The 27,113-nt window shown below is 38.9% G+C and overlaps 1 protein-coding gene across 4 annotated transcripts in view; it reads right to left on the bottom strand.

Annotated features, from left to right (window-relative positions):
- The window catches only part of rprd2b (regulation of nuclear pre-mRNA domain containing 2b), a 33,179-nt gene that overhangs the window by 4,271 nt on the left and 1,795 nt on the right, over nt 1-27,113 (bottom strand). The window contains exons 2-11 of one of the 4 annotated variants that reach the window (XR_005992281.1): nt 12,404-12,533; nt 12,062-12,261; nt 11,873-11,922; nt 11,653-11,779; nt 10,443-10,618; nt 9,914-10,199; nt 9,534-9,776; nt 6,061-6,219; nt 3,946-5,963; nt 246-1,499 (exon numbers count right to left, since the gene is read on the bottom strand). Coding sequence is in view for 2 of the 4 variants with exons in the window: in XM_041794516.1 (XP_041650450.1) it covers nt 4,018-5,963; nt 6,061-6,219; nt 9,534-9,776; nt 9,914-10,199; nt 10,443-10,618; nt 11,653-11,779; nt 11,873-11,922; nt 12,062-12,261; nt 12,404-12,533 (3,317 nt within the window). In the remaining 2 variants the exon portion in view is untranslated. Of the gene's footprint in view, nt 1-245; nt 5,964-6,060; nt 6,220-9,533; nt 9,777-9,913; nt 10,200-10,442; nt 10,619-11,652; nt 11,780-11,872; nt 11,923-12,061; nt 12,262-12,403; nt 12,534-27,113 lie in introns of those variants that run through there. The other 3 variants (XR_005992280.1, XM_041794516.1, XM_041794517.1) reach the window with 3 other exon arrangements.

The raw sequence follows: 27,113 nt of genomic DNA, 5'->3' as shown, positions 1-27,113 counted from the left end.
CACATCTCTTGTAAAATGTGACACCAGCTACTGACAGTGTCTTTGTAAGGAAAAAGGGATTGAAACATGCCCTTTTGATTTGGTGGCATGGTTTTGGAAAAAAAAAAAAAGCTGTATTCAAGCTGCATAGTATGCATGTTCACTGTGAAATAAAGAGCATGTGTGCATGTTTATCACACCAGAAAGGATTGGACACTCAAAGAGCAGTGATACAGCATCATTGATGAGCACAGCGGTAGGAGAAATTCAACTGTTCCAGTGTACACAGGCAATCAGAAATGTGACAAGCTCAATTTCAAACTCAATTAGTCAGAGGTGAAGAAAAACGTTGAAAGCTTATGTACAGGGACAACTAAAATGGTGAACTTTGTAGGTACTTGGTAGGCAGGAGGGAGTTTACAAAAATGAATAAAGCTTGCTCTCTGTGCATAGAATTGGGTTTGTCATTATGCACATAATAAACACACACTTAACAGAGGCTGGTGACAGACTTTTAAAACATTCAGAAAAAAAATCAGAACTCTGATGATGTGCCAAAACTGTAGTGACAAATGAGTTCCTTATTATTACATTTTTACAATGTATCTAGTCCTCAGTTTCATAGAGGAACGTATGCAGGTGCATCTTGATGAAATGTACTTTCACATCAGAGATAATCCCCTCTCCATGTGAGTGCTTTGGTAAGCATGGGGGGTTGAGGTCAAAAGAAAGAAAATAGCAAAGAAACAAAACAAGGGACAGCGCCAAAACAGCTGGATTATTTCAATGCACTACTGTCAAAATAGCCCCAATTAGCTGAAATGTTTTTGCCCCCCCCCCCAACACCATCTGTGATGGCTGCTGCAAAGTGAAAATGGCTGATTCAGTCAGGTACACAAGTACAGCCAAAATAATAAAAGTTAATTCATGAAAACGCAATATGAACAGCAGCAGCTGGGTTGCTATGTGAAGACTGTTTCTATGGTGAAAAAGACAGAAACAAAAACAGCTGAACAGCGCTATTAGATTACAACGGCGCAATTCAAGTCATGAATAGCGACCAAATAAAGTACCTCCCCCCCAGTTGAATTGAAACTCTGGATTTTATTCAAGTCAGTACACTTTGAAGCCAAGTGTGAGTGTGGTTCAAGCTTAAATACCTCCCCCCACCCTCCATCCACTACTGAGTATCTTCATGACTCAGTCTAACTTGAAGTGCGCACAGGCAGACATTTATGATGGAAATAAGAAAACAGCATTATCTTCTCCTTCCGCTTCTGCAGGAGTGACTGACACTGCAGAGAAATTCTTCTGGGGCTAAAGCTTATCCAAGGCCGCGATCACAGTAAATACGGCGAGCGTGAGTGCTGATCAAAGTCCTCATTAACAGAAACAAGAGCTTGAAGAGAAAATGCTGTATCATCTTAGTTTTTTTATATTTACAAGCTAAGGAGATATACAGTGAAAGAGATAGAAGGTAGAAAGATTGAGCAAGAAAAACACTATTTACAGCAGGAACCCTGGAAAAAAGAGAACAAGCATTGACCTAGGCTGGAACACAAATGTTGTCATTTGAAATAAAGACACCATCTTAGGACACATAACACACCCGAACACTCACAGATAAAGAAAAGCTTATCTAAAACCTTTCATCACATCAGTCAAACACTTTCAAAGAACAGTCTGATGTTTTGGGAAATACCATTGACCTTTGTTGTCTTTTTAAAATGCTGCTAGGGTAGAGGATATTGTAAGCATAGTTCAGCATAAACACTAGAAATAGGGCAATCAGATAACATAATCATCTTATAAGGTAACCTGCTTTTTAGTAGCTGCTAGCAGTGATCAAAAGTCTTATTGATATGGAATTCAAACTTTCACTGTTTATTGTTAAACTTCAACTTCTGTATGGAGTAAATGAGCAGATTAATTTATAGTCATAGTTGTGAGCATTAATCTCTTGAGATTCAGAGGTGTCAGTGTTGTTTTTAATCTTCTCAATACAGATAGTTGCAGACAAGCTTCTTGGATTCCAGTTTTTATGTGAAGTTGAGCTAGACTTTGTTTTTTAATGTAAAGATAGAGTTGTGTTAATCATCTCCTCCTAGATTTAGTACAAAACAGATTTTATAAGAAGATTCACCAACAGCTGCCTGGCTGTGAAGCCAAAATATTTAGTGCTCCCTCTACTGAGGGGCTGCGGTATAGGTTATACCCCTGAAACCTCCATGTTAACAGATGGGACACAGGTCTAACAATGCAGTTTAAACACATCAGGTTAGAGATTCTGTTGTAATTTAGCTATCATGCTGATTTATGTCCAATTGTTCATTTTTCATAGTAGTTTTGTTTTAGAGAGTGGACATTATTCCATGATTGACAACTTTGTTGACTAACCCCGGACTTCCATTCGGTCCGTCTCCAGTCCGTCACCACTGCGCTGCAGTTGGACTGCATGTCCCACCATCAGTCAACACTTACTACGTTTTCAATGCACAGCACTGAACAGTATCACCAAACTGCTCTGCCCAGAGACAGAGGAGTTCACGCAGTAATTACAGAATGTACACAGACGTGCAAGAAAGATACTATTAAAGTGCTATAAACACTCGTGAAGCTATTTTTCCAAACTGCAGGAGTTTGAGAAAAGTGAACTTACTTGGATTTGTCTCTTTTTTTGTCCTTTCATTTAGATATTTGTGCTTTTACCATGAGAAAGTGCCCTATTTGTACATAAATGCACTTAGATTATTTTAATGTGCCTGAAAAGTACAGTTTAGATTAACTTTAACGATTCTTCTTGTCCCTTTAACCTGTTGACTCTCGGCTTGGCTATGCCCCATTATGTATTTTGTTGATACAGGAAAGTGAAATGCGATCTGGCATTTGTTTAGCATCAACACTCAGTATTTTATTCAGAAATTTAAATGGATATTTTGATTTGGTTTTGGTGAAACTTCCTGCCTCACTCTATCTTTTCTGTGCTAAACTGATGCACAGTGGTCTGTCAAAATAGAAGTGCAGCGTATCTGCTGCAGAGGGCTCTGGACTGCCAGAGCTGCGATGGAGCAGAGGCTGTCTACAGTGGAGCCAGCGGAAGCACTCTGATTGATTAAAAGTGAAACCTATTGGCTTTGTTTCCGGAACAGAGTGGAGACAGACCGAACATGCATCTAGTGGATTTAGGGGTAAAACCGCAGCGCCTTCAATCAGATTTGCAGAGCAGATGAGGAGAGGTGCAAGAAGATGTAAGGAAAACTAACACAACAGTCTCTGAACTTTCCATAAACATCAGTATCTGCTCCTAACTGACACAAGAATCTGTGGACTATCTGAGCGATTACGGTGTTTAATCGTTAAGCTTGTAGGTACTTTGGTTAGTGGCAGTAACTTGGTTCAAGCCCCTGGTTTTGCCAGTCAGTTCCCTTTGTATTTTGCAAATTAGGGCATAGGCTCAATACACTTTGCCCGCTGTGGTTAATTTTGTATGGTAAGATCAATCGTAAGAAGCCAAATGAGCTGATTTCCTTAAACATCAAACTGCTGCTTTTATGTTCTTTACCCAGTAACACATTAAACATACACATGACTCTTTTACACTCCTGCTCTCTCAGGTCACGTATTCAAAAATGACAAAGGTAGGCAAACTTAATAAAATTGTTTTGTTTTGTTTTTTTGATTACTGCTGTTATTGTCTATTTCAAGGTTTGTTCTGAAAATGATGCCACTCTTGTGCCACCTGATGCCACTAATCTAGTGTATATGAGGAGAAGGAAAACGTGATAGACTGAGGTTGTTACACAACACTCTTTTCTGTAACTGATAACCTCATAGCTGGACTGTACACTGTAGGATGACTGTCTGGCTGTCTAGCTGAAGCATGAAGTTTTAATCAGCTATTTACACAAAACCTAAGGTAGTTTTAATTCAAACTGTTTGACAGAGTTAAGATATCTGGGCTCATACCAGCAGGGCTAAAACACACTCTGCATTTTAGTGCAGCGTTGTTTGTACTTCAGCCTTTCATAGATGACCACTTCAGTAGCGAGGGGGGAAGAAGGGTCTCTTCTGTGCATGGAAGGGACCACCTGTATAAGGACCACCAGCTCGCTTGCCCCCACGAAACCTCCCTGTTTGACGATCTTGGTTATGATGCTGAGAGGGTGTTCGGCCTCGCAGCAGAGGTCTCTGTGGGATGGGGGCAGAGAGGATTGGGGGACGGGTAGTGGGGAGGTTGAGGAGGGGAACGGGGTTAGGGGCTTGGTTGCGGGACTGAGCCGGTGGACTAGCAGGGGGCTTGTGGAGAGAAGGGGCAGGTAGGCGAGAGGGGACTGTGTCGACTGCAGGGGAGTTGGGGGTGGAGGGTGAGGGGGTGGAGGATGTGGGGGAGGGAGAGGGAGAAGGAAGAGGTAGATTTAAAGGCTCCTTCACTCTGCCCAGCAATGGGAGAGGAACACCTGGGTTACCTGGGAGGCGGAGCAGAGGGGGGGCATGGCGGGGAGAGAAAGGTTCTTTAACTGTGCCAGGGCGGAGCAGCTTAGGGGGCTCGCCCAGCAGTGAAGGCATGAGGGGTGGAGGGCCTACTTTGCCTCCTCTGGGTGCCAACCCACCTCGTTCTGCACCTTCAGGTCTAACAGGGAGAGGAAGAGTCAGAGAACGGTCCACAGGGACCAACACTCCCCCCACCATGACCGCAGAGGGCACCACAGCATGGGAAGGTGGTGGAGAAAGGCGCTGTGGCATAGGAGGTGGAGGAGGTCGAGGGATGGGAGGAGGAACGGCGAAGAAAGGGGATGTGGGAGGAGGATGGTGGAGGAGCGATGGAGGCGGAGACTGCAGGCTGTCTGTGTGGTAGGGCATTGGGAACGGGGGAGGGGGAGGATGTGCCAGGAGGAGATGTGGAAGAGGGGGAGGCATGTTGGGGGTCATGTCTTCAGTGTTCATAGGAGGGGCGGGGTCATCAGGTGAGGAGGACTGAGCTTCCATGGCTTCCATATATTCCTCCTCCTCATACCACATTGCTCCCCCTGGCCGACCGCCAACCCCACCACCTCTCCGAGAGCCTCGCCCAATTACACGGATGCTCTCTACTGTCTTGATGCGCTCTCCGGTGAGTGGGCGATTAGAGTAGCCTAGAGTTTGGATGGGTGCCCCTTCAGTGCAGGGTGACACTAGCGTCTCAATACGATGATACTGGCCTTCCTTTTCCTCCGCTACAGGAGACTCTTCACCTTTTCCCTTCTCCTCTCGTTTTCCACTCAGACCACTTTCGTCTGAGCCGGTGCTCGTCTTACGAGAGCCTGCAGAGAGTCTCCTTTCTCCCAACCCTCTGTTGTTTCCCAGAGTCCTTAGCTGGCTGTCCTGTCTATCTTTTTTGTCATTACTAGGTGAGGAGGAGACCTGCTTCCTCACTTCATCCTCTTTTGATTTTGTTCCACTCTTCCCATACCGAGAAGAGGAGGACGAGCTCACAAAGTCACCGTTGCTGTTGCTTCCTGATGGTGTTATCACAGCATCCCAAGGTTCACCACGGTAAGCTGTAGGTGAGAGCGTATGACCTCCAGATGATGCCAGAGATTCTGGTACACTCCCTGGTGTGTCCATAATCTCATCTTGGGTGGGAGTGCCAGCAGCCTCGTCTCTCACCGGGGTCCCATCTACCCCGTCAGGACTGACGTCACCAAGAGCGAGACTAAAGCCTGGATTACCCTGCAGGAAACTGTTGATTTTTGACTCTAGACTGGGGGGTGAGACAGAAGGGACAGAAGGACGAGGAGGGGGTGGAGGAGGAGGGGACAGCTGTCTCTCTTTCTCCCAGACTCTGGCTCTCCCAGGTGTGTCTCGTTTAAGGTTGTTACCCAGGGTGGGTTTAGGTTTTGGGGTAGTCGGGCTGAGCAGAGCTTTTACTGTTGATGATTCTGGAGAGGTTCGGTTGGGGGGAGCAGAGGCTGAGTTTGTCACACTTTGCAGAAGAGAGGACAAACCTGCAGCAAGACAGAAATAGGAAAAAGAGATGATAACATAGGCAAAAAGGACCAATAGTGCTTCAGTATTATTTATAAATCAAATCATGCTTTTTACCAGGTGAGTTTGTTTTGGACAAAGCATTGAGAATGCCTTCAGGTGTGATGTCTACTTTTGACAAGATGCTGGCCAGAGCAGGGCTGGTTGGTGTCACTTTGGAGGCTGATTGGCCAGAAGGAGTGGTGGGCGTTGCAGGAGTTGGCCCAGCAGGGCTGGCTGCAGAGACAAATTTAAAGACAGAGGCAGATGGGTTAAAAATGAGGCTCAGATAATTTAGTATTTCAGGGTTAAGATCACCCATTTACACAAATGTATACACAGACAGCAAAGGCGTGATGTGCAAAGTCCCCATCAGACCCACTGAAACACATTCACACACTGCAGTCTGTGCCAGTTTTGGGTTCAGTGTCTTGCTCAAGGAAATTTTAATATGCTGACTACGTGTGCTGGGTTTGAGCTGCCAAACTCCCTGCTGCGAAACAACCAGCTTTACCAGTGAGCCACAGTCATCACGTTTGAAGTTTTAGGTCAAACTAAGCCAGATCCAATTTTTTTCAGTCAGAAGAACTTTGTTTTAGAAATGTTAATTTATGCAATTTAATCCAAAATAAGTACTTTTATACCAGGGCTGAATGATTTAAAAATATATATATCTAATTGTGATCATTCTGACCCATATTCAAATGCAAAAAAAGTAGTGAGAAGACTGAGCTTTAGCCAGACGTATCACTGTAGAGGAAATAATAACAAAAGACCATTTATAGCGATATTAAACATGTTAAAACTCTTTGCACCCAATAATTAGGCAGAGAGAGGGAACGAGGCAGTCAGGTGTAAGACATTCAGCTCTAGATGAGTGAAACAGTCTCTGATTTCAGTTGTTTGTTGGGTAATTCATAAATCTTTCAGGAGTTAAAAGAGAACACAGAAGCTGTAAACATCTGTAGTAATGTAAACTTAACACAGACATGCAATTCATGCACCATGTAAGAAGATATTGTTTTAGTTAGGCAAACAAACAGAAAATAACAGCTCGAGCATAAATTATGGAATAAAAATAAACAAGAATACAGGAAATATAGGGTATGACACAATTTCCAGGTGGAGGTTACATGGTTAAAACCAGAGTCAGTCATGTGACCTGCTGCTGCAGTTTTAAAGATTGTTTTCTAAATAAAATATTGATAGACACTCAGTGCTTTATTATGAACATATAAGATTATAAAATCTGATTAAAGCAGGACAAAAAGTAATCTATGGCATCAGCTTCAGAGGTTGTGTTTACTGAAAATTCTCCATTATTGATGGATTTTTTGGAGGGATGACAGAGAATTATGAAGGCTGTCATTTTGACTGACTATGAAGATGACCCTGCATTTCAGCTCTCTCATGCAGATGGATGCATAGACCTTTTCCATTTTGCACACATGGACTATCAACGAGATTATTTAATTTATCAAAAAATCTTGTAGCCATTGGACTCTAACACTGACTTTGACACTGTAGATCAGCAAAAGAATGTCGATCTTTGTGCTGACAGCACACTGAGAGGCTGCTGGAGATGTCTTTGTACGTCAGAGGGAAACAGGTTGGTATGCAGAATGTTAATCAATGAGTACATTGCAGAAATTGAAGACATAATCTCATAAACAGTGGCTCAATTTTAGATTGAAGAAATCATTTTTCTTATGATTTATTTTCCCATTTGTGTGCAGCCACTAGAACGAATCATCAGCACACAAAGGCTGAGCAATTACACAGTGATTTCTAGGAAATAATGTTCTCTTTATATACTCTTCACCTTATCACAAAAAGTATAATTATGATGTTGATGAGAGCAGCTGGTGAACACTCTGTAGTATTTATGAGATCATACAGTGAACTTTAGCTAAGTGATCAGAAGTCTGGCTTAATTCATGACGCTTAACCTAAATAAAGTCCATTATATTCATTTTTCAAAACTATTACCATAGGAGTTAATAAATGATGACTAACATAAATAAAGTCTGTTATATTACCATTTTTATAGGAGTTAAATCAGTCCGAAGTTGTCACATGCACATTTGTAGACGGAGCCTGGGGGAGGAGGATGTGATTGTCACATCAAGTTGTCCTTTTTTTTGTTTCATTTATAATAATTCAGCATGTGGTAATGATAAGAAATCTTGTGGAGCAGACAAAAATGCGCACAGCTTTATAGTGCAGCTTTTTAACAACTTGTTAATGGCTATGGTCCCAAAACTACAACATCTTGACATTAAATGGTGCAGTTCATAGTTGCTTGCTTGAAAACAGTTATTGTTGCTCCACCATCACTGCGTAAAATGTGACGAGGAGTAAACGCTGTGCTGCCTGTGTTCATAGTCGGGAAAGGGTGCTTCATAAATTGAACACTACTAATAAAGTCATATGAATTATATTATATTACAGATATTAAAGAGAAAATTATAATGGATTGTAAAACAGCATGATGGAATTTTTACAACCCTTTCCGTCAAAACGATGGACAACAAAGTCCAGTGCAACCTCTGATCAGATTAGACCAGGAAAAACTTGGAATTAGAATCTGCCAACCAATTTCATTTTGATAGATAAGTTCAACAGATCGATGCATTTAACTTCAAAATGTCAAATGTTTTTTTTTTCCCAGGGGAGCGTGCCCCCTAACGCCCCTAGATAGGTTGGGATCCCCTCATTATAGTCTCCTGAAATCCTGTGGGAAACACTGCTTATGATACAAATATCAGCTTAGAAATACTGCTGAATATCACAGAATAGCAGAATTGCTGCTATTCAGTGATTTGAGAATTGCAGTAGGCCATACTTCCATTTAATATAAATGCCAATTATTTGGCCAGCCTTGCAATAATATGAGTCACTTTATCCTCAGTGTGATAAATATATGAAAAGAAACATTTCATGGTGACCATACCAAGCTTTGAAGTTTGAGGATGAACAAATGAATACATTTCTGTCCTTAAAACATACCTTGAATTTTAAGGAATGAGGACAAATAAAGAAAAAGACTTCAGCTGAAGTCAAATGGTCCAGCCTAAAACTCCACTAACTTATCTGTTCCAATATTTACAGCTGATATATGCAGATTTGATAGCCAAAATATTAGTTGCAAATATCAGCAGAAGATACAGATTTTACCTAAATTATTACACGAATATCTGTCGATACCGATATCATACCAATAATAATGTACACCCTATTTAAATTGTTGAAATATCTGTCTTGTGCACAGGAAATAGTTACCTTTTCAAAAGAAATACATGTGGAAAATAGTTGAAGCCTCTCAGTGCTACACAGGACAACAGGCTCTAGATTGTTATCATTAATACAACCATAGTTTCCTATCACTCAAAGGAAAAGGAAAACATTACCAGTAATCATTTAAAAATTTGTCAGAACATCAAAAAGGATCCGATTTTATATCACTTCTATTCCAGAAAGAGTCTTGTATCAAACTTTAAGCAGTGGCTTCAGATGACCTTTTTTTCCTTATGCCCCGCCCCTAAACTTACCTGTATTTTTCATGGCAGAGGTGAGCGAGTTCAGAATAGAGCTGATCTTTCCCAGGTCCACTTTCTCCAGATTCACTCCCAGAGGTGTTACTGGACCAGAGGTGGGGGTCACTGGGGTTGCCATGGCAGACGCAGTAGTGTTGGCTTTAGAAGCTTTAGTTGGTGTGGTCGGAGCCTTTGCTGCCGTGTCTGACTTTGTAGCCTTGGTAACAGCAGCAGACAACTTGTCTTTCTTCTCACCTGCTAGTAAAATAAATTCAAAGAGTTGATACATTTTCAAATCAACACTTGAAACTGGTCAGCCTAATGTGGACCAAAAATTAAAGTTATGATCCCACTGTTTAATAAAAGTTTTGTAACCATCCCCTGTAACCACTAACCCCCTATTGTGGCACCATCAGCCTCTTCATCAGACATGTCCATGTCCTCCATGTCCCTGTTGTCACATGGCAGTTCTCCTTCATCCATGGCCTTGCCATCCAGTTCTGGATCCACCTGGGCTCTGCTAGGACCCAGTCCCAGGAAGGGGGAGTCAGAGCCAGTGGGAGAGGGGGCATCCTCAGATGGCGAGGGGATGGGAGAGTCCTCAGGTCCAGGAAGAGTTGCCTTTAGCGAATCCAGTTTCCTCTTGAGACTGGTCACACGGTTGGCAAACGCACTGTATGCCTGAGAGGATCAGCGGGAAGATTCAAACAGAAGAAGTAAGAGAAATAATGTAAGCATGAACAAATGTTTTGCTGTAACTTTTAATTTTCCTTCTAGTATTAGCTGAAGAATAACTTGATGGTAAATTAAATTTATTTTCTAATTACACAGAGAGCTGGCACCACAAAAATACTAACTTTAGCTTGTAATCTTTATATTATCAGATGTTTCAGTCATGAAAACAAAATGCTATTATACACTCACATTGGCCACAATTTTAACTTCCTTGTACTGCATCTCGTAGAAAATGTCAGCATTTCCCAAAGCCTCCAGTAGGGGAGGCCCTTTTTTCAATTCTTTGTCAAGGAAGCCAACAAACTCCTGCAGCTTCAGACTCCCATCCTCAAAGTCCTTTGCAAATTTGTTCCCTCCTGCTTTGTCTGGGAGACAGTTGACAAACAAACAAAACAAACATCAGTTTCAATCTAATATGATACAAGAAATCAATTTCAAAGTCAAATTAAAATCATGTTATTAATTAAAGTATGTGCTAAAAATACATATTGTGTATTTTATATTGTGTACAAACGTTTACAAAGTCATGTGATTTAATTCAAAACTGAATTTAGACTGATTGTTTAACTTCATTAGTTATTCATTTGATAATGAGACGTGCTCAGACTTCTGTCACTATAACTGCTTCTACTAAACAATTTACAATAAAATATTCACAAATATCAAACTTGTGTTCAATCCAGGGCTGCATGATTCTGATCAAAATGATCATCATGATTTGAGTTTTTTTATTTCGGCATCTATACTGATTAATTTTACCAATAAAGCAGTTCACACTTAATAGAAATGGCAGAGCAGAGGCTGATGTATGAAGTGCAGGCAGTGTGTGTGTCTGTTCATGTTTGTGTGTGTGTTCACTCACGGAGAAGAGATGAGAGGTGTGGAGCAGAATTAGCAGATTAAAGTTGTACCAGATAGGATTTTAGGGCAGTGTTTTTATAATATATATATATATATATATATATATATATATATATATATATATATATATATATATATATATAAAATAGATGACCATGTACAGATTTTCATGGGTGGAACACTTATGTAAAGTGTAGATAATCTCCAACAAATGTGTGTCTTTGATCATAGGATGGTTAAAATCTTGATTACAATTAAATTCAATTAATTGTGCAGCTCTAGGTCAAAGCTTTATTTTACGGCACAAACCTAAAACAACTTCACGCTTTCTTTTGATAGGCATAACCATGTCTTTAACTATTTTAATGGGAATTACTTCCTACTAAAGTAATGAAATCACAAATACTCCTGCTGAAACTCCCCCAAAGGTCATATAACTTGTGAAAGGCATGACATGTTCCAAGGTATGTTTGCTGCATTGTGCAGAAAGGTGCATAACAAAAAAGTTTGAAGGTGGAGATTTACAGTCATGTCTAACCTTTCAGTCTCTTTAGGGCCTCTGTGCTGCAGACATCCACCCTGAGGGTGGCCAGCTGTTTCTCTCTGAACTCCTCTTCTGCAACTGCCCGCTTATACTTAGACAACTGCTCAATGAGGGCATTAGGCTGCAAAAAAAGGTGTTTAAAAGAGTGGATTAGTGAAGATGACCAAAAATAAAAGGTCCTTATGATGCTTTACACTCATCCATGCAGACTTACTGTAAATTCTTCTAAAATCTTGGCCTTTTGGGCAGCTTTGTTGATCGGGGCTGGACAATGAAAGCAGAATATCACAATATGAATTGTAAATTCAGTTTTTTTATAAGGTAAAAAACTGAATCTGAATTTAAAAGAATTTCAGTTTTGCAATATTTGAACATAAAAGCTTGGAAAAAACACCAAACTTACCAGATGTCGGAGGAGTCTCCTTTTCTTTTTCCTTTACTTTCTCCTTCTCTCGCTCCTTTTCTTTTTCCTTCTGCTTCTCTCGCTCTTTTTCCTTTTTGTTCAAGCCGGCTTTGAACTGTGAGATGACATCTTCAGGATACACGCTCCTCTCCTCCCAAATCTGAAAGATCCTCTCCACTGACTTTCGGACTTTCCCATCTCTGCACAAAAAACAAAGTACAACTCAACACCAGCAGAAAGCTGTCCTTCTTTCAGACTGGATATTTAGCTGTAACTGCTTCATAGATTAAAACATGCATGTTAAATGTTGGTCCCACACTTCTAAAGACACTGTTTACTCACTTGATGAGCTGAGCAGCATTGGGAAGGACTTCTGCGAAGGCTGAACGGTACACAATGGCGTTCTTTCTTTTGCAGTTCTGTATCACATCATTGGCCAGATAGAAGAGATTCAAGCGGTGATTGTTATCAGCTGAAAAAAGGCAGACAAAGAAGAAGAGGAGGTGAGATTTTTATGCAGAATCCAAGAAGGAGCCAAAGATCCAGACATCTAAACATAAATACAACTTAAAACCACAAAATTAAAACAATTTTGAATGGTCAACCTGTGTTGACCATTCAAAATTGTCTGCATTGTCTGCATCATTGAGTGAATGATGCAGAAAATCCAGCAACTGACTTACAAATTCAGTGCACCCTTTCAATGTGACTTCAAAAAAGTCGAATCCATAAAAGAAGTCAAGTTAAAAAAAAAAAAAAAAAGAAGAAAAACTGATTTTAGCTTATCAAAGATCTACTGGTACAATTTGAAGAGTCTGCTGGTGCTGAATATGGCTGTGATAAAATAATATTTAACATTTTACATACACTTCAAAGCACAAATATTTACCTGGATGTAGGTATTACAGAATTCTATTGTTACTGACTGAAAAAGGCTTTGATCATATAGTCCTGACAGAACAGTTCTGCCAATCTCACCAGCACAATAAAAGACATTTAATGCACCAAATGTGAAGTATGCACTATAATCTACTTATGATACAGCAGGTGGCAGTGTGCACTTTAACAAAACTGAGAAATGCATGCATTCATACTTGTAATTAATTTCAAAGCATTATGTTCCGTCTTAATCCAATGTAGGACAGAAGGAAAATGTTTCCTTCTATAGTATTGTATGCTCTCTAAACTGCAGTAAATAATTGATGGTCTTTGCAATTAGATGAATAACAGTGTCTGCATATACAAGTTGTGTTGCCATGAAAAGTTGGAAAATACCAGTATTAAGACTGCACTGATGCATTGGTTTAACATCAGCACAGGCTGATATCAGCATTACTGAGGAACACCAGCCGTCAACAAATAATGGGGCGTGAACAGATATGAGTAGCCAATGTTGATATGTTGTGTCCGGTCAATGTACTGCTGCCATCTAGTAAATCTAACTGCTGAATCAAATGAGAGATTTCTTACTGGGCAGAAGAAATCCCTTTTTGGACAAACTGATCTGTTTTCATGGTCGAACATGAAAGAAAAATGTTGGCATAATGGGACTGATAGACCAAAAGAAATCACTATTACCACTACCACCACTATTACCAACTGATTAAAAAAATATATTTGTATATTGCCCTAATGGTCAAAATCTGTGCATTGCTAATCAGCAAATCATATATTGGTAGGCAGCACACCCTAAACTACTATATGTGTATGTGTGTGTGTGTGTGTGTGTGTGTGTGTGGGGTTCATTCGAAGACTGTCAAATCTGTCTGACTGTAAAATATCCAAATATCAAAATCGTATCTGCCAGCCCATTAATTTGTTTAATTTGATGCCTTGGTAAAACATGTGATTTTAACAGCTTGTTGTACATGCCTCATAATACACACTCCTAAAATTACATCTACCAATGAATTCAATATAATCCTTTTACATCAGTCCCTCAGTTTCAACTATGTCTCATAAAAATCCTTTAGTCTTCTAAATTATGAAAAAAAAAATCTGTAAATAGAAACAGCTCTGATCAAACAGATGGATGCACAGCATGCGTGTATTAGTGATAAGTTTGCTCATAACTCTGGAAATCTGTTTTGATCGTCAATTAACTTTTATAAAACAAAATCTCACCACCTCTGATAGAAATATAATATTATCAAGGCTTAATTACGTTTCCCATTTCCTAAAATAGAAATTTAAATGTCAAGCTTTGCCAACTGAATTTAATTAAAGCAGATGAAGGAGATTTTTGGATCATGTTCGCTGACTTTAAGGCTAATAGAGGGCCTTCTAAAGGGTCTGAATCCCTCCACAATTAAACATTTTGTCACAGCAGTTAGTACCTCAATTACTCAAAAAGACAAGACGACACATCTCCTGGCATCAGAATAACATGTTTGTTGTTTAAGAAGCAGCATTTATTTTTCCTCAAGCCAACAATCTCCAGAGAAGATCATTAAAACATAAACAGACAAAGGGAAAGCAAGAAGCAAGACTACAATGAAAAACCAAGAGCCAATATTTCTCTAAAGCAAATCAGACTGACATTTATCAGACACGTTCTCACAACTTATACTCAATATAAAAATACTCTGTACCGTTTACAACACAAGGAGTTATTTTCATTTTTCAAATTGATATCAATAATAACTCCAAAATTAGAAACACATAATCTAAAACACAGAGACATTAAAATAGAAAAACTCAGTATAAAACTCAGAAAAAAACAAGTATATAATCACAAAAGATTTTTAAAAAATGCCTCAAATAACTCATGGTTTATGTAAAACAGCCTTTACAGAAACCTTTTGTAACTTTAAATGCCCACAGATAACAAATCCTTTATAAAAGTCACCACCCTGCCATGCACAAGTTAAAAAAACACACTGCCTTAAAACACACACAGCTGACACTCTCAAACAGTCGTCTAAAGCTGCATCAGGTGGTCCTGTTTGATTGAGTATGGTTTAGCATGGTTCAGTACGCTGAACCCCAAAATAGTTGTCTGTGTTTCCACATACAACCATACCCTCACTTGGTGGGCGGACTGTTGAGGCTATATTTGTGACGTCAGATATCCAGCGTGAGTCGGCCATTCCTGCTGCAAAGTTGTAGAAAGGATGAGTGAAAGAAATAATGGAATATGTGGACAGAAATGTTTCGAGTTTTAACAGCATGTTACTATGTGAATATATCAAGCTAGGCTAAGAGCGGCCCCACACAAACCTGCTCTAACAAGCTTCTTTCTCCCGGGTGCCCGCTCCCTCACCAGCAAGATAGACGACATAAGGCTGCGGATTTCTAACCACCACTTGGATGACTGCTGCTACAGAGGAGACTGCCAAACGTAATTTCGTTGTTTTTTTTTTTTTTAAAGCAATGACAATAAACGACTATCTATCTATCTATCTATCTATCTATCTATCTATCTATAGGTGCTTGATTTTATACACCTTTGGCCATGGAAGTGATTGGAACACCTGATTTCAAATATTTGGATAGCTGAGCGAATACTTTTGGCAACATAGTGTAGTATACACACATGAAGGAGAACGATTGTAGGGGCTCATATGAGTTAAAAAGATTTGGTTTCATTTAGGAGGAGAAATGCTTGGAACTCTGATCAGGCTCAAGGTTATATGCTGTAGTGAGAGATAATTCTCTATGAACCTCCCCCTCTCTCTCCATCACAATCCAAAGAATATTAAACCAAAAATCTGATAGCATGACTTAAATAGGCTGGTCACTGTATTGATCCTTTTTGTGATAATGACTAAATGTGTTTCACATGAATGTGAGATCAATTTGATGTCTCCTGAAATACTCTGTTCTACAATGCATGCACACACCATCCACACTGAGAGCAGCAAATCTTAATATCAGTTACAATTTCCTAACTAACACTGCAGCTGTTTAAATCCAGTCAAAGAATCGCTGTTGTGGCCTGATTCGGTGTGCAGCAGAGGTTTATGTGAAAACCTCTTACACTGATGACAAAATTTAGACTGGAGCGATCCATACATACATGCGAGGGTGCTTTTTGGCCCAAAATCTCAAGTGTATTATGGTGCATGCAATGATTATTCTCATATTAGAAATCAAATTAGGTTTGACAAGATATATCATATTTAAATGAAAAACAGTCTTACCAAGGTATTAAAAATGGTCATATACAGTGCTTAACAAATTTATTAGACCACCCTAACCAAAGTAAGGTTTATGCCACAGCTGCCCTAAATTAACAGCATTGGTAATTACCAAAATAATTTTTTATGTTTTTGCAATCGTTAATACACCAATATGTAAAAGCTCTTTAACCCAAATGATATTTTCAATGCCAAAATATATAATTATTGTGGTTATCCATGAATTTTCAAATTTACTGATTTACAAAAAACTAAAAAAAATAGTAAAGCACACTATTATTTCTTGATTAATATGTCAAATTATAGTTATTTACTTGCATTACTGAACAGAAAAATGAGTTTTAGTGGTTGAATGTTATGCTTGATTAATATCTGACTTCTCAGAGAAGCCCAGTGAGCCAGCTCAAATATGGGTATAAAAAGGTGAATTCAGTTTGAAATTCCTCATTCCTGTTCAAAATGGTAAAACGTGGAGAGCTCACTGAAAATGAAAGAGTCTGCATTAAAGCACTTCATGATGTTGGATGGTCTCTGAGACAAATATGATAGGTGGTCTAATAAATTTGTTAAGCACTGTACATGTCAGAGTTTCCCACAAAATGACTGTAATTGGTCAGTGGGGATGCCAATCCTTTCCTGCGTCATTCTGTAAATTTAATTATTATTACTCTTTTGATTGTATCTATCAGCAGTACGTTGTATACTGATGCTCAGATAACATCACTGGTTTTTTGAAATGCTTTATTCAATATTTTGTAATCATTCCAGGTGAGCTCCATGTTTGAGGTTTATTGTAGATAAGGAGGCGTATCACACCATCACCACCACCATCCAATAGTAAGCTTGCAAAGCAGATCATCTGCCAGACTCCATGTCTGTCATCAGGCAAATCCATCTTGTAAAGCTCAAATACACAGCGTTTGTACCGAACAGCCAATCAGGGTCAGTTGAGGAGAACAAGGCGGTAGCTATGGCTGGGGTTTAGTTGTACTAGCCAATTAAAATTGTTACCACTAGTGCAGTAATTATCCAGGATGTAGCTACTAACATAGAGGCAGTTTTATCAGAACTGGACCACATTTTTGTATGAAATAAAGAGTAAAACTCTTAACTAGGGCTGAAATTATTCCTCGAATTATCCAAGTGATTTGATTCAAAAAAATTCCTTGAGGCAAATTATCTGCCTTTAGGCTTTGCTTAAATCAGTCCTGTATCCATATACGCCCATGCTGTAAGCTTGGACATCGCGCCGTGTGTCGCAGGGCGTGCTGTGTTTCACCCAGATGGCTATTTGTGTGGCACAATGCACTTGTTTTCGCTGTTACTATAACATAACATGCATGATGTGAGGTGTGAAAATCACAAGGGAAGAGAAGTTGATGCAGTGATGTTTACAGGCACTTGTCCTGCGTTTTTACGCATCCACTGACCCTCCATAGCAGATATGGCACTGTGCCCCCACCAGTGAACCTACGCAGATCTCCAAGTTCATGCGCTGCCTGCATGACTCGCTGGTGTGAGACAGCGCTCAGTTTGTGTCCGCAGACTTCAGGGCATTTAATAAACTTCTGTGATTGATCCAAGGTTTTCACAGATGACAGTCAGGCTTCACGAGTCAAGTCCTCCACGTCATACATTTGATTATAAAAATCTAAAATCCAGCGCACTGACATCTTGATTCCAGTGTGTTTTTCCAACATGTTTTAGCAGCCCGAATGATTTGATAAGACTTATATTGTTAATGAATTGACACCAATTAAATAGAAACACGCTATTGACAATGACTGAGAGAAAGACTAAATCAGTTAAAGTTCATCATCACATAGTCAGGATTCAACAGGTCACAGAAGGAGCGTTATCCCTTAAAATATGTTGTCCATCTCAGTGGATGGTCTTAAAAGGTCACATTTTTAATGGCGGATGAACTCACAAACAAAAATGTGCAAAAATTAAAAGTTAACACCCTTTGAAAAATAGACCATATTCCTGTAACCTAAAGGTTCACCTCTCAGACATCATCAGACCGCTGTGTGAATGATGGAGCTTTATTCTTGCTAGTGTGTAAAATATTACAATTATGCATAAACTAGAGGATAATAAAATGATTAAGTGTCCCTTTAGTTTAGTGGCAAATTGGAAAATAAATATAAACTACAATGAAAGAAATAAAGTGTTGGCACCAAACATTTCCTGCAGAGGATCCCTAAAACCCCAAATAGAGCATAATCTAATCCAATTATTTAACTTCCGTTCCTTGTAACTTTAAGAAATGTAAATTGTCATCAGAACTTCATTGCACTCTGTAAAATATAGTTTCTTTAGAGAACCCTTTTAATACCAATTTTCAATATGGAAATAGTTCATTTAAGGGAACAATCTTCTTTTCCTCATTTGTGTAGTACTACTTCTCTTGAAAAAAGATGAAAAAAGATTCTCTTGAAAAAAAATGCAATATTTCTTATTACAGTACTCGATTAATCATCAGAAGAATCGATAGAATACTCAACTACAAAAAGAATCTGTTACTGCAGCCCTACACTTAACACTTAAAGCCTTTCACGATGGAAAAAATGTTTTAGCTTTGGCTGACCTGTTTTGGCATGAGTTTGTGAGAGTTATTGGGCGGTGGATAGTTGTGTGAGTGGTTGCGTACAATGGCTGCTAGTGGAGTGATTAGATCATGCATAACCACGAGAAGCAGTTTTGTCAGAACTGGAAATTTCTTTATTAAAACAAGAGAAAAGAGCCACACTAAAAGCTTTGCATGGGGGTAAAGATGTTTTTGCTCTTCTCACAGCCTGCTTTGGCATGGGTTTGTAACAGTTACAGGTAGGGTATCCAATGGCTGCTGCTGTAGTAGCTTTTAGCTTGGATGTAGCTATAGAAAGTGGCAGCTTAGTCAGAGCTGGACCACATTTTCTGCTGAAACAAGAACTAAGAGTCAAAACGAAAGCTTGTCTTGGCAAAGAAGATGCTGTTGCACATCTCCTGACTGACCTTTGAAAAAATGTATTTACCAAAGAACTCCACCATTCACAACTACAGCAGCAGTAGCCTGTCTGTTCAGTAGAAGTGCATACGCACAACATTATTTTGTCTTGACATTCTCGATTAGCCTGTAATGAATGTGACAGATTCCTCTAGACACATTCTGTGAATTTTCTGAAAAGCCCTGCCCTTCTCAAATGCTTTTTATGAGAGCTTTCCCAGATGAATGTGAAATATATCCATGCAGTATATATACAAAACAGTCTATCTGGTGTGTCAAATTAATCCTAAATTGCCTTGGTTCCCAACCTGGGGTCCCAGATCCCCAAGGGCAGGTGCCAGAGAATTTAGGGGGGGCAGAGGCACTGTCTACTCTGAGGCTGTTAAAATAAGATTTGCACATACTAACTACAAATAGGGATGCACGATAATTATCGGTACCAATGAACTATTGGCCAATATTGCATATATATACACTACATATCTTTATTATCCCCATACTAAAATATTAACAGATAAAACCTACCGATAATAAAGGCATTTGTTTTCTTTCTCACAAGAATACACATTCTGAAACAGTAGGTGGTGCCGCGGTATGTGACCCACAGAAAAGAGGAAGCAGCCTCAGTGTTAAGGGATAACAACACGTTGATATTATTCAGTATTTACAAGGGGTGAAAGATAAAAATTCAATACAGCACAGTATTGCGATATCTTGTCTGGCAATATATCGTATTGTCCACCAAGTATAGATTTTTTTCAAATCATGTCTATGATAATGGAAAAATAAAATCAGTTGTTTGTCCGGTGAGGTCAGCAGAGGTGACGCTCATAGAGTAAGAAAAAGTTAGTGCAACAAACATGGCAGCACCAGGGGAAGGACATTCGGAATGCAAGCAGCAATTCATGACACGAATGAGATGGACAAAGCACATGAGGTTTGCAAGAAGTGCTACATGAAAATAAAATACTGTGCAAATACAACAAAGATAAGGGCAAGACTAATGCTAAACCAGCCAAACAGTTGACAAAAAAGGTATAGATCGCAATATATGGTATTGAAATACTTATTGTATTGCAAAATGTTTAAAATTGCAATAATGTCGAATCATGACTCAAGTATTGTGATATCATATCGTGCAGCAACTGGTGATTCCCACCCCTAGTATTTATGGGGAGGATAACACGACAGTGTAAAGTTTCAATGTCATGAATGGAAGAAAAGTCCTCAGGTTTTAACACAACAGATCTTATAAGTCATTTAAAAGCCATCATCCCATTGACGTTAAAATGAAGCGGCAGCATTAGCTGTGGGCATTAAGACCAAGCCAAAAGCTAATACCAGTCAAAGTGCTGATTCAGCAAGCATTGTAAACTGCAGAAAGTTTGCAAGAGCCAAATGGTGCAATGCTAATAATTACAAAACCAGTCTCACAGTCTCCTGATCCACTGCTACTTTCATAGACATGTGAAATGCTCTGTTTGATGTGGTTTCATTCAGTCTGATCGACATTAGGGACAGAAGTTTAGCCAGAGACCACGGTGCACCTAACATATTTAACCTATTTCTGATATGACAACTGCAACTGATTAAAAAACATCAAAATGACAGCATTCAAAGATTCATTTTTAACATGAAACATGGCACCTCAACCAGTTCTTTAGGGTGTTACTAGTGGATGTATGTTACATACAATAAGAAAAAGGTCAAAAAATATACCTGGACTGCGGTGAATACAGCTGGGTGGCCTACCTGAGTATTGTCTGCAAAACCCTGCATGTTATTCACTTTGGAGAAAGGCTGACGCAGTGGTTGGTATAATTTCTCTCGGTTCAAATGTACTTCTACAGACATCTATTTCAAAGGCTATAAAAGCTGTAGTGCTTGGTAATCGTATACATCCAACAAAATTGTCCCTACACAATGCCACTTGTATGCCCTCATGTCATAGCAAACAGCCACTAACAAATGATGATCAGTAGATTGGCTGTTGATCATTTAGCCCTGCTCTGTGTAAAATAACAATAGGCCAACCAGCACACAGCAGTTCCCCATCTGTTGCCAGCACAGCATCAGCTTTTATGATGCACTGCTCTGTGTGTTGTGATGCCAGGGGATTAAAAAATGCCAACATCATGATTTTACTGAGACACTCAGCATTACATGAGAAACTTGCTAATGAGAAGTCCCCTCCATATCCCAAACCTACAGAGCAAACAAGACCCATTGGCTGTACATCACAGGAGTGTCAGGAAAGTTTTACATCAGTGTTTTCTTGTTTTAGCAGCCAGTCAACAAGTCTAACTTTTTTACACTTTGCTGTTTGTTAGGCTGGATTGAATTTTCAGGACAATTTCAAATAACAGTATTATGTTGATAGCTTGACTATGTGTACAGCACATCTATTTTTAATAGATTTTCATAAAAAATTCTTAGTCTATAAATATTCACAGTGGCTTCTATGTGAATAAAAACATTGAGTTAGTATCATGTAACAAAATTTAACCAAATGTAATCCTGCTTCATAAAGAGTTTTAAACTAAGCATACAGAGTTTCTGGATGACCAGTGCAACACTTTCTCATACAATTCCAAGCACAAAACACAAGTAGGGGTGTGTATCTTTCAATATCTAACAATTCAATTTAGATTCATGGAGTCAGGATTCAGTTCACAACAGATTTTTCATTAAAACCAGTTCACAATGAGGTCAAATTTTGTTATACTTTTCAATACCACGTCCTTTAAATGATAAAATACCAGTTAATTTCCTGTTCAATAATACCAAAGTATCAATGTTCTGAAGAAAAAATATAATTTATATTTTACTTTGATTCAGCTCAACGACGTCACGAAAATAGAGAGAGATGGACAGTTTGCAGTGATGGGCAATCAAGTGAGAGTGAGTACAAGTCACTTGTTGATGAAAATGAGCAGTGATATGGAGTGAACATGCCATTTCCTTATCGTCTCCCAGCAGTTATGCGAAAGCCAACCAAAACTTCTACACAGACATGGAGGACAATAAAGGACTATGTTTGACTGATGCTGAAAGCCCTCCATCACAGCCTTTATCCTTGCTAACAGTTTTATTAAGTCTCTTTATTTAATGGTACTGTCTGTTACAGACAGACAGACCTGTAGACTGATGACAGCTTCACAACCCTGCACAGTCAGTGGCACCTAAAATGAACTAAATATGAAAATTAATAAAATAAAAACACAGAGGGTAGAGTCACTGCAGACATTTTTGTGGTTAATGAAAAATAATTTAAATGAAATACATTATATGATTTAAGGAAAGCCCTATACACTTTTATGGACATTTTATGTATTTTGCTTTTTTTTTTTTTTTTACTATAAACAGAATATCTTCTTTTTTATGTGTTAACTGTTAAGTCAACGTTTCTAATATGAAGTTTGAAATTTGAAAAATTATATCTGAATCAAAAATAATTACCCATTGTAGCCTAAATAAAATACTATGGTACACTATATTGCCAAAAGTATTCACTCACCCATTCAAATAATTGAAATTAGGTGTTCCAATCACTTCCATGGCCACAGGTGTATAAAATCAGGCATCTAGGCATGCAGACTGTTTCTACAAACATTTGTGAAAGAATGGGTCGCTCTCAGGACCTCAGTGAATTCCAGCGTGGTACTGTGATAGGATGCCACCTGTGCAACAAGTCCAGTCATGAAATTTCCTCACTCCTAAATATTCCACAGTCAACTGTCAGTGGTATTATAACAAAGCTGAAGCAATTTCATAGCGCAGAGGTCACCAACTTTCTGCAGAGTTGATTGCTACAGACCTCCAAACTTCATGTGGCCTTCAGATTACCTCAAAAACAGTGCATAGAGAGCTTTATGTAATGGGTTTCCATGGCTGAGCAGCTGCATCCAAGCCATACATCACCAAGTGCAATGCAAAGTGCCAGATGCAGTGGTGTAAAGCACGCTGCCACTGGACTCTAGAGCAGTGAAGATGCATTCTCTGGAGTGACGAATTGCACTTCTCCATCTGGCAATCTGATGGACGAGTCTGGGTTTGGCGGTTGCCAGGAGATCGGTACTTGTCTGACTGCATTGTGCCAAGTGTAAAGTTTGGTGGAGGGGGTATTATGGTGTGGGCTTGTTTTTCGGGAGCTGGGCTTGGCCCCCTTAGTTCCAGTGAAAGGAACTCTGAATGCTTCAGCATACCAAGAGATTTTGGACAATTCCATGCTCCCAACTTTGAGGGAACAGTTTGGGGGTGGCCCCTTCCTGTTCCAGCATGACTGTGCACCAGTGCACAAAGCAAGGTCCATAAAGACATGGATGAGAGAGTTTGGTGTGGATGAACTTGACTGGCCTACACAGAGTCCTGACCTCAACCTGAAAGAACATCTTTGGGATGAATGAGAGCAGAGACTGAGAGCCAGGCCTTCTCATCCAACATCAGTGTGTGACCTCACAAGTGTGCTTCTGGAAGAATGGTCAAAAATTCCCATAAACACACTACTAAACCTTGTGGAACGCCTTCCCTGGAGAGTTGAAGCTGTTATAGCTGCAAAGGGTGGACCGACATTATATCAAACCCTACTGATTAAGAATGGGATGTCACTTAAGTTCAAATGCGAGTCAAGGCAGGTGAGCGAATACTTTTGGCAATATAGTGTATGTTCAAATGTAACATCAAGAAATAAAAACCCCCAGCTTTTGATAAGAAACTTAAATAAATACAACTGTGAGGAAGATGTGAGAAATGTGTTTGCTAAGAAGCTCTGGATTGAAAATATGACTTCTACATCTGTTTTACTTTGGTGGGCTAACATTTTCTACAACCTTATTGACTAAGTATATTTGTTTATGCACATCTGATCAAGCTTTTATGCTTAGCATCTGTGCTACTAATTTGATTTATAGTGTTTTAATATCAAAGCTGACTGAACAGTTTCAAATGATGAATCCATACTTGCAAATTATTTACATCAATACCATGATAATACTGATAACCGTGGTATTTTAGGCCATAACTATGATATGACATTTTAATATCACTACATCTCAAGTGTGTAGACCAAAGATAAATGATCTGCAATCTACAAAAAAAGTTAAGACAAAATTGAAATATAGTGGTTTAAAATCATAGATTTAAAATTTATTTCAATATCTGCAAGTCCAATGTAGTAAATATTTCATGTAAGTTGCTGTAAGATGGTGCCAGTGTGATGTGCAGGGTTCCTCCATGATTCTCTCAGAAAAATCTGAAACTTTTAAACCTCTTCAGATGAAATTTCCGGCCAGTGTCAAGTTAATACTGGCAAAGTCCACCAGCTGAGGTGAAACCAGACAAGGATAAACCAACACATGCTTGACTTTGTCATTTTTCTACTTGGGACAAAACACAATAATCACACTCTAGTTCAGGGAATCCCTTCAGTTTTTAGCCAAATCACTGAAAGCCTAATTTGAAGCAATAAGAAAAATGCATAACTTTGCCTATAATACAAAAGATATAAGCCTACAGACAGTTTTATGTGGCCAGTAAGCCCATCTATATGGGCTGAGATTTGTGCCACCAGAAACTGAATTTGAATAATGATACTGAATTTGAAATGCATGATTTGAATTTGAATTTTATGTTTTGAAACTGAATTTATAGTTTTGAAACTGAATTAATTTGTTTGAAACTGAATTAATTTGCTTTGAAACTGAATTTATTGCTTTGAAAATTAATTTATTTGCTTTCAAACTGAATTTATTGCTTTGAAATTGAATTTTTTTTGCTTTAAAATTGAATTTGTTTGCTTTTAAACTGCATTTTATTCACTTGAGCATTCAACTCTATATATTCCTTAAATTCAAAAATAAAAAATTCAAACTCAGTTCATTCAATTCAAATTCAGTTCTACAACTCAATTTCAGTTCAGCGTGGCACACCGTTTACGTCATCCACATCCATGAGGAAGAGTAACCTAATTGAGCACAGATAGTTCTCAACTGTGCAGGACTGCCGAAAATACAAGTAGAAGAAGTACTGAGCGGAGCTGGCGTATTTCCATGATGTCTCAAGACCAGGGACACAATAATCAGATTTGTATTAAGCTTAAAATTATTCATATTTACAGGAAGAAAAAGGCAAGTCCTAACACTATGTAATTGGAGCTAGCTACTAATATGGTTCAGCACAGCTTCAGTCAATATGACAAGGATAGCTGGCTTACAGTATTTTCCTCCAAAAAATCAATTTCAAAGCAAATAAATTCAGTCTCAAAGCAAAAATTTTCAGTTTCAAAGCAAATAAATTCAGTTTAAAAACATTAGCTAAATTTAAATTCAAAATCATTATTCAAATTCGGTTTCTGGTGGCACAAATCTCAGCCCATACGTCTATCACTGAGTGATTTCACAGTGCATTTCCACAACAGAGCAAAGGTGAAGCTCTGCCGTGGTTAGGTCTCATGACATTCACATTGATTCCATGACGGTGTGATCTTTTGTGTTTCTGTTTGTTAATTCCTGTTATGTTGCGTGTTTGACAAAGCATGAGAGAGCATGTCACAGCAGGAGCTCCATAAACACAATCAGACAAGCACACACACACAGGCACAGCACAGTGCTTCCCAGCTGGCTCCAACTAGTACCATCTCAGCCTCTGTAATACCTCTGTTACTGCCACAGAAGCCAGAACAGAGGGGGGATTACCTTGTCCCCCATTACATCTACTCAATGTTCACAATGAAGGCAAAACCTCACAGGGGCATAAATATTGCAGCTTTAAACTGTATTGTGAGGTAGGCCAGATTTGAGAGGAAATGCAAAACCAGCTTTAAAAAGATGAGGCTAGACACTTGGGGTGCTCGTAATACAATTTTGGCAGCATTCTACTGCAAGCTTCAATGCTGAACTATTCTTTTGCATACAGATCCCATTGTTTGTCTTTTGTTTGTTTGGCTGTTCAGAATACTTTTTAAATGTGGCCTGTATCAGACTCCAGTGTGAACTGGACACAGTCTTGAACAGTCCCACATGCACAGAAGTTAATCACAGCAAAGTGTGAGGAGAGATTACAACCTAACCTCTGTTTGCTAATCTTCAAAATAAGAAACCAACCTTTATAACACCATATTACTTACTGACCTATCAGATCTCTTGGTCATGAAAGTCTATCAGCTGATCCTGAGTTGTGGGGAGTGGGGGATGGGGCTGCAATTATATAATTGTTAACTAAATTATAAGATTGTTATATTCTATATTCTATTAGTGTTTTCCTGTCATTTTTCTGCTGCAGAGACTAATCAAAGCACTAAGTCCTTTTACTCTTTTATACTAATAAGAGATGAAAACAAGTGCCGGCTACACACAGCTTTCAATTACATTTTCCTGTTAATTTTTTTGCTCCATAAACAACATCCTTCACATTAACTCATCAACTCGAGGGGGGGGATGAGGGTTATATTCAGTATATTGCTCTATTCAGATCTATTGTGCATATGTGACATTATAAGCCTAAATTTGCAGATTGACTGTGTTTTTAATGGAATTTTTCTGTCAGTCTTGTCTTCTTCACTGCACCTGTGTTTTTATTTTGACTATGTGTTAAACATTGTAATAAGCCCTGTTCACTCTTGCAGAAAACTCCTGAAACTTACTGAATTATTCTAGGTGTATGGCATTTTTGAACACAAAGTGATGAATAATTTTTTTCTTTTTTTTAAGATACACTTTTGGGGTTTTAATGCCTTTATTCATAGAGGAGGACAGTGGATAAAGCTGGATACAGAGGCTAGAGTACCTGGATTTTTCCTGATCATTCTAAAGTATTTTTCCTTTTTCCACCACCCCTTCGTTGCCTGACAGGAAAAATTCCTATGAGGGACAAGCATGAAAAAGCAGTTCTAAAAACTTTCCGTAAAGGTTGCCCTGTTCTTTTTTCC

This window comes from Cheilinus undulatus, linkage group 8, assembly GCF_018320785.1.
Source record: "Cheilinus undulatus linkage group 8, ASM1832078v1, whole genome shotgun sequence".
Lineage (NCBI taxonomy): Eukaryota > Metazoa > Chordata > Actinopteri > Labriformes > Labridae > Cheilinus > Cheilinus undulatus.
The sequence above is the reverse complement of the archived record's forward strand: the minus strand, read 5'-3'. Positions and strand labels throughout refer to the sequence as shown.